General features: G+C 45.9%; 1 protein-coding gene across 1 annotated transcript; it reads left to right on the top strand.

Moving 5' to 3' along the window:
• Window positions 1-288: 288 nt before the first annotated feature.
• Window positions 289-5,739, top strand: SLITRK1 (SLIT and NTRK like family member 1). The gene has a single exon (XM_081908206.1). The coding sequence runs from the start codon at window positions 1,140-1,142 to the stop codon at window positions 3,213-3,215; it is 2,076 nt and encodes a 691-aa protein (XP_081764332.1). The 5' UTR covers window positions 289-1,139; the 3' UTR covers window positions 3,216-5,739.
• The last annotated feature ends 2,779 nt before the right edge of the window (window positions 5,740-8,518 follow it).

Here is an 8,518-nt window from a genome sequence, read left to right on the forward strand (position 1 = left end):
CCCCCACCCCGTCTCCCTGCGCCCCCTCTTTCTTCAGCATTCCCTCAGCAGATGGATTTTTGCCACTGCGGCTCAGCAGAGGGTGTCAGATCTTTCCGAGTGCACCAGGCTGGAAAGAGCAGAACCTCTTAGCAACTCCTGCCTTATGTGCGTGAATGAGTGAGTAACTGTGCAGCTCGGAAGACGGGAGAGGGGGGAGGAGAGAGCGAGCGCGCAGGGGAAGACAGGAGAAGCCGAGAGAGAGAGAGAGAGAGAGAGAGAGAGAGAGAGAGAGAGAGAGAGAGAGAGAGAGAGAGAGAGAGAGAGAGAGAGAGAGAGAGAACGCGAGGGAACGCGGTAAGGGGGAGAAATGGACAGACCAAAAACGCAGCGATTGCAGAATTTTTGCAGCGCCATTGGTTCGGCAGCCAGTCGTTAGGCTGGGGCGTGATTTCAGCACCAAGGGGGACTGGACAGCACCCAGAGTGGGGTCTCCTGGGCATCCAGCGGCGACGGCAGCAGCAGCAGCAGGGATCCCGGAGGCCGGCTTTGCACGAGAGAAAAAAGCAAGGTCAGTCCGAAGCCAAAGCCATGCACACGGGCCGCTCCTGCCGCTGCGCTCCCGGCTCCTCCGCGCTCCTCCTGCCTATGCAGCGGCTGCTGCTGCCAATTGCTAGCCAGATCGTCCCTTAACGCCGAGGCGGCCGGAGATCGACTTCGCTTTCTTCTTCTTTGGGGGCGGGGGCCCCCCCTCTGAGGGTGGAGGTTATGAAGGGGGGTCTTCTACTTCACCCCCTTCCTGTGCCTCGCAGTACGTGCCTGGATAGTTTGTGGATATGATCGCTGACTGGAGTCCGGGCTGTTGCAGTGTTTTGGGGGGGAGAGAGGGCTAAGAGGAGACCAGGCAGCGCCCCCCACATCCTCCGATTCTCTCCCCTCCCCATTTCATTCCTCCCTACCCAGCACTATCTCTCTCTCTCTCTCTCTTTCTGTTTTTCTCGCTTTTGCCCCCTATCCTCCCCCTCCCCCTCTCTTTTTTTTTTGGCATCGGTTCGGACACTCCATGCCTGGAAGGAACTTGACGGCGTGAGAGGGGAGAATTTCCGCCTTGCCGTTTCCTCTGTGTGCTCCAGCTCGGGGATGACTCGCTCGGTTTAAAAATGCTGCTTTGGATTCTGCTGCTGGAGACGTCTCTTTGTTTGGCTGCCGGGAATGTTACAGGGGACGTTTGCAAAGAGAAGATCTGCTTGTGCACCGAGATCGAGGGCGACTTGCACGTCGACTGCGAGAAGAAAGGCTTCACCAGCCTGCAACGCTTCTCGGCCCCCACTTCCCAGTTCTACCATTTGTTCCTGCACGGCAATTCCCTCACTCGCCTTTTCCCCAATGAGTTCGCTAACTTTTACAATGCAGTCAGCTTGCACATGGAAAACAACGGCTTGCACGAGATCGTGCCGGGGGCTTTCCTGGGGCTGCAGCTGGTGAAGCGGCTGCACATCAACAACAACAAGATCAAATCGTTTCGCAAGCAGACCTTCCTGGGCTTGGACGATCTGGAATACCTCCAGGCTGATTTTAATTTATTGAGGGATATTGACCCGGGGGCCTTTCGGGACTTAAACAAGCTGGAGGTGCTGATTTTAAACGACAACCTCATCAGCGTTTTGCCGGCTAACGTGTTCCAGTACGTGCCCATCACCCACCTGGACCTGCGGGGCAACCGCCTGAAAACCTTGCCTTACGAGGACGTGCTGGAGCAGATCCCGGGCATTGCTGAGATTCTGCTGGAGGATAACCCTTGGGACTGCACGTGCGACCTGCTCTCGTTGAAAGAATGGCTGGAGAACATCCCCAAGAACGCCCTGATCGGCCGGGTGATTTGTGAAGCCCCTACGAGGTTGCAGGGCAAGGATCTAAACGAGACCACGGAGCAGGAGTTGTGCAGGAAAAACCGAGTGGATTCCAGCCTGGCTGCTCCTCCCGCGGAAGAGGAGACGTGCGATCCCGGGCCCATCCCGACCCCCTTTAAGATCCATGGCAAGGAAGACCCTGCCACCCCGGGCTCTGCTCCTCACGGGGGTACAAAGATCCCGGTGAACTGGCAGATTAAGACTAGACCTACGGCTGCCGGCTCGACCATCAACGTGAAAGGCAAGTCCTCCAGCAGTACACCTTGTCCTGCCACCTGCGTCTGCCACCAGATCCCAGGAGGATTCAAGGTGAATTGCAACGATGGCAACGTCAGCAGCCTGGTGGATCTGAAACCCAAGCCGTCCAGCGTGCACGAGCTCTTCTTGAGGGGCAACAAAATCCACACCATTCGAAAATCCCATTTTGTGGATTACCGCAAACTCAACCTGTTGGACTTGGGCAACAACAACATCGCCACCATGGAGAACAACACCTTCAAGAACCTTTTGGAGCTGGTGTGGCTCTACATGGACAATAACTATTTGGACACACTCTCTCGGGAGAAGTTCAATGGATTGCAGAACCTGGAATACCTAAACATGGAATTTAATGTCATTCAGCTCATCATGCCAGGGACATTTAATGCCATGCCCAAGCTGAGGGTTCTCATCTTGAATAACAACCTTCTGAGGTCCCTCCCTGTTGATGTCTTTGCTGGGGTCTCCCTCTCCAAACTCAGCATCCACAACAACTATTTCCCTTACCTGCCAGTGGCAGGGGTGCTGGACCAGCTCACCTCCATCACCCAAATAGACCTGCATGACAACCCATGGGACTGTAAGTGCCCCATTGTCCCTTTCAAACAGTGGGTGGAGATGTTGCGACCCAAGGTGATGATGAGTGACTTGAGATGTGAGACTCCAGAAGAATTCTTCAAGGAGGACTTTGAATCCCTCTCCAATGAGGCCATTTGCCCTCAACTCAAGGTCTTGCCCACCTTGACTTCCTCCCATAAGAACAGCACTGGCTTGGCCGAGACTGGGACACATTCAAACTCCTACCTGGAGACTAGCAGGGTCTCCATCTCGGTGCTGGTGCCTGGCCTTTTGCTGGTCTTCGTCACCTCTGCATTCACAGTGGTGGGCATGCTGGTCTTTATCTTGAGGAACCGGAAGCGCTCAAAGAGGAGGGATGCCAACTCCTCAGCCTCTGAGATCAACTCCTTACAGACAGTCTGCGACTCCTCCTACTGGCATAATGGACCCTACAATGCAGATGGAGCCCATCGAGTATACGACTGTGGCTCTCACTCCCTATCAGACTGAAACAACAGACTGGGGAAATACAAAAACAAAAAAACCATTAAAATTTTAAATCATATTATGGGCAATCAGTTCAAGTTCAGCAGCTAGCAACCTCAACTTCCCTCCGGTGGCTCAAAGCTCCCTTTTCCTGATCTGTGCATTGCTGTCTCGTCCGCTGATGTGAATGGACCACAACATGGGATGGGGCTTTGCCCACCTTAAAGCTACCTTCTGGTGAAAAAAACACCTACCCACTCACTCACCAAACTGGGGAGAAATGCTGTGAGTGGAGGCCTGCTTCCCCCACCCCCCACCCCTTTGGCCAAGCCTCCAACTTGAGGCTGTGCTTGGTGTAAAAAATGTGCACCGCAAAGCCAGTGGCAAGGAAAGAAAGATAGAAAGTTCCAGTCAAAGAGGATGGCTCGACTTAGGGGTTAAAGAGAGAGAGAGTAAATATGAAGCACTCTCCTGCAAGGTGACCTATGACCAGGTGGATCTATGGGCCCTGTGTGTGTATGTGTGTGCTGCGGAGATGAGGGCGCCCCCTGGCGCCCTCCCCATTGCAAACAAAGCAAGAGTGTCCAGTTGCACGAAGGCATGAATGTATTGTAAATAAATGACTCTGATCTAAACAAACAGACAAACAAACCCAAGTTGCTGCATGGTTCGCATGGATACAAACCACCCAGGGACGCTTCAGCCCCCAATGGAAGCAGCGTCCAGTTCACCTCGTCCTCCCTCTTACCTGATAAGTTCCATCATATCAAACTTTCTATATAAAAAAAAATACAGTATAATAAGAATAAAAAGTGCCATTTTGCCATTATTTTTGTGTGATTGCTAGGCAGTAGAGATCGTCCTTTTACTGTGAAACAAACAAGGAAAAAATGTAAAGATTTTATTTAAGACATGTTTGCATGGCTATACTCTCATGGGTTTCAGGTTTTGCGTTTGGGGGTGTAGGAAAATGAATTACTTTGTTGGGTGGATTTTCTCTCTGTTTGGGGGAGGGAGGAGGGGGCCAGTTTGCTTCTGGTTATTTTTGAGTTTCCTTTGGAAATTAACATCTCCAATAATGCCTTTCCATCTGAATGTAAAAAAAAAAAAAAATACCCTCAGCATTTTCTCTGATGATTAAAAGTGTTAAACTATTTTTTAAAAAAACAAAGACATCCCAAGCAGTTAAGCATGTTCAATTAATGCCACTTGAGTGCTTAAGCTGCAAAGTTGAATGGGAGTGAGAATTTTCCCCTTTTTTTGTGCTCTTGTAAATCACACTCTTGAAAACTGGAGGGAGAAGGAAAAAAAAAACCTGAGCTGAGGAGAAAGCAAGCGAGACTTAATTAATTATATTTGAGGATTTTATAATGGCATATTTTTCAGTATTAAAGTGAAAATGTTTTCAAAGCTTGAGTCATTCCAATTTTTTTTAAACCCCCCCCCCCCACTATCACTTTCTGAACACAAGTGGGATTTCCACCCTTTTCATTTTTAAAAAAAAAGTTGGGGGGGGAATAAATGAAAAAAAGCCTCTTTGCTTTCACTCCAGTGTGAAAGCTGCAGTGTGTTTCTCTCTGGTTCTGAACCATGTCAATTTCACTCAGCAATTCTTGCTGCCTCCCCCTTCCTTCCCCTGCCTTGAATGCAGCACTGAAAACCTTTATTAATACTGGGGATGCCTTGGTGTCAATACTGCTGCTGTGGCTGCACACTGCAGATAGACTAGGGAGGTGGGTGGGAATTTGATTTAATTGACTCTGCCTTAGATCTCTCTCATTAATACGATACGGTGACCAGGCTTCATTGGGCAGCAATTCTTTAAACCCAATGATTGGCAGGCTAGGATGCTGGTGGCAATTGGGCATCAGCATCTGTTAGAGATGAAGATGGGGGGGGGCAGTTGAAACCGCCTCAAACTAATTAGTGGTGGAATTTCCTAACCCCAGCCCCTCTCCCTCCAGATCTGCACCTTTCCGACTTGTAATAAATCTCTCTCCTTTCTGCCATTCGACTTCAACTCCATCTACTTTGATTTCCCTTGCACAGTAGGCTGGCCCTTAACTAGATAATACAAGCAGAGGCAGAAAGCCCCCCTGCAAATCAATTGCAGCTTCCTAGCTGAAGTCCCAGTGGAGAAATGAAAGATTTCAGTCACGTTGCTCCTGGCTTTCTGCAGGCAGAGAATCCTTTTAAAGAGGAAAACACTGGAAGGGACTAAGCACAACTTCAGAAAGAACAGATGGGGAAGCTGCGTTTAAAAAGGCAAGAGAGGGGAAGAGAGAAAACACAAATAAGTAATAACGATATGTCCATTTTGTGCATAGGTGGTTTGGGGTAATAAGGAAGATGAGAAATAAAGAGAGAGGAGAACAAGGTTCTCATACTGAGTTTGAAAACAAACAAACAAACCTTAGGCTGAAGTGTACAAGGACCTTTGCAGAGGTGGGAACAATGATACACCTAGAGCATTTGGGAACTTCTTAAACTTTGTCTTGCTATTTCATATTGTTTGTATAACTTTTTGGTAATAAAAAAAATACCTGCTGCTTTGTACAAACTATGGCTACTTAAAAAGACCCTTCACCATTTTTTTATTATTACTTGGGGGCTGTGATCCAGAATATTCTGTGGACGAGAGGGGTAAAAATAGTAATTAGTTGGCTCCAGTGAGTTGTTCCTTAAAAAAACAAAATCTTCAGCAAACACTCCTTCCTCACCCCATCCAGAGATCAATTAAGCAGATTAAATATATATATATATTGTGTAAGAAACTATTTTATTAATGAAGAAATCATTTTCTTAATTTAAATATAGTCTCTATGGCTGTGTAGCAACCTTAGAGTTTTAGCAACCAAACCGATTATGAATATACAGCAGAGCTAGAAGTGGAGGTAAAAATAATAACACAGCTTATGGAGGGAAGTTCTTATAAGATCTAATCCATACAATTTTATGAACTATAAAACTTAACAGGGTACCAATTGCTTTGCAATTTTACATGACAACAGCATTACATTGTATTTATCTCTTCCTCTTTTATGCCTAAAATGAAATGAAGCATCATGAGCACGGGTTCATCTCTTCTAATTATAAGTTAATTAAAAAAAACCCTACAGGTATAATGTATTTTAATCATCCTGTAGCATATGCTGACTATTTTCAGTAAAAAGTATGAATAGCACCAAGTTATTATATATATTACCAACAGAAGAAAAATAGAGCTTTCTGTGGTTCAGAATCTGCTTGTTCTATAATTGGCTTTTGAAGTTCTTACACTCTTTTTTAAGGGCACTTAAATGAAACTCTTAAGAACCAAAACTCATGGGTGGCTAACTTGCAAAATGCCATAAATATTTTTTGGATTTTTCTCAAGGTGCTTTTTCTTTTCTTTTGCCATATATGGTCAGCACATCTGTGGAATGTGCATAAAATTATAACAGGAGGCAGATATATGGAATAATTCCAGCAAATGAGTAATGAAGGGAGATATTTCAATAGATCTCATTCACATCAATTATTCAATCCCACAAAATGTTTTATTCATCCTGATAAAGTATAACTGCCTCCATAATACTTATGCAACTGGGAACATACGATATAAGTGCCACAACCTGATTAGTCATTTATGTATGCATACATGTTGCACAGTTTTCTGTGTTTCAAGTGTTAAGAGCCACCGTGAAGCTATAAATATTGTGTTTGCAACATGAAGGATGCTGCTTCCAGTTGAATCAGTCTTCAATTCGTCAAACTTAAAAGAGATTTCAGTAATACCAGGTACGAAAGCAAGGAGGAAAAAGAGATTGCTTATTTACTTCCATAGCTTGAAACGGAGTATTTTCTGTGATACTGTGAAGCTAAGAATAGGCCATAACTTCATCTGTTGCCATAGGAATGTATGCTTGAATGTATATGGGCATCTCACATGCGTATTTATTAGAAAGCTGAATGGGATTTATCCTGTGCAATGTTACAATTTGAATTGACTAAGATATGAATTAGAGGTTCCTTTTTGAGAAGAGCACTGCTGTCCAAGCTTATTTCGGTGCATATCCTACATTCTTATTTCAGTGCTGCGTTCTGCTTATAGCAGCAGCATGATGGATGGGTTCTATATATTTGGTTGTGGAATGGACAACAATATGATCGCATTGGAAACAGTTGAACATGGGTGGTATTTGGAGCTTTATGATGAATGGATGGGGGAAAGGACCCAGTGTGGTAGTAAAATATCGTGAATATGTTGTGTTTTAGGTATTGAAATAAATAGCTAACTTGAAAAGAAAAATCAGCACTGGCCAAACTCTTCTCCCAAAGAAGAAATAAATCATCTTGGTTTTTTTAAACCTTGGTCCAGATAGACGTTATTAATGCCAAAATGCTTAATGAGAGCTCACCAAACTGAGCCTCATTGGTTAAAATACTGGCCGGCTGTTGCCATTCCATCTGACTCGTCTCTTTGATGAAGAAGCACCCTTGTGGTTCATGTTAATTATATCACCTTTCAGGACACTCTTCCTTTTTGAAGCGGTTCCCCAGTAGTGGTTTTACCTAACCTGAACCATTTTGTTACATGTTCATAGAAGGAGAGAGGCCCTCACATAGGTGGGGCTTGCAGGGCCAGCTGGAATGCCAGTTTTACTTGTAAACTGGGCCTTACAGTGAGATGTGGAACCTGTGGACCTCTGTATGTTATTGGACTCCAGCTCCTACTAGCCCTAGAAGCAAGGCCATTGGTCAGGGATGATGGGAGTAGTGATCCAACAGCATTTGGAGGACTACAGATTCCCAGTCTTTGCCTTGGAGAAGACCCAGGCTAAATTCCTGTGCACAATATCACTTCAGGTTCAGTCTTCCTAAAAACCTCAAAACATCTAAGTTTGTTGATTTGTTTGGTCATCAGGCAAAGCAAGGATTTGCAAATCTGTGTCAAGTTTTGATATGGGACTAAGAGTGCAGTCTTAATGCACACATTGATATTGTTGACTGGGGTGGTAGGATCATGCTTAGTTGCGTCTTCACCAGCCTACATCAGCAGAGAGATGTGTCACCAGCTGCGGGCTCTTCCTAGGTGGGTGGAAAACTATCCCTCACCCTAGTTCTCTCAACAGTGGTAGAAATAACAAATCTGCAAAATGTGGCATTTTTGGTTGGGTGTTGGCAGATTTGGATCCACATGATCCAAAACCCTGTCTGTGTGGATATTCCAAAGGACCTCAAATCCCTCATCTACAGGAGCTGGTGTAGTGAAAAATTGGAAGAAACTTCCTCTACCTCCTGCCCTGGCCAGGGCAAGCTAGCAGGACCTGCAGCATAGGAGTAGA

The sequence above is a fragment of the Podarcis melisellensis genome (assembly GCF_964234715.1).
Source record: "Podarcis melisellensis genome assembly, chromosome: 4".
Lineage (NCBI taxonomy): Eukaryota > Metazoa > Chordata > Lepidosauria > Squamata > Lacertidae > Podarcis > Podarcis melisellensis.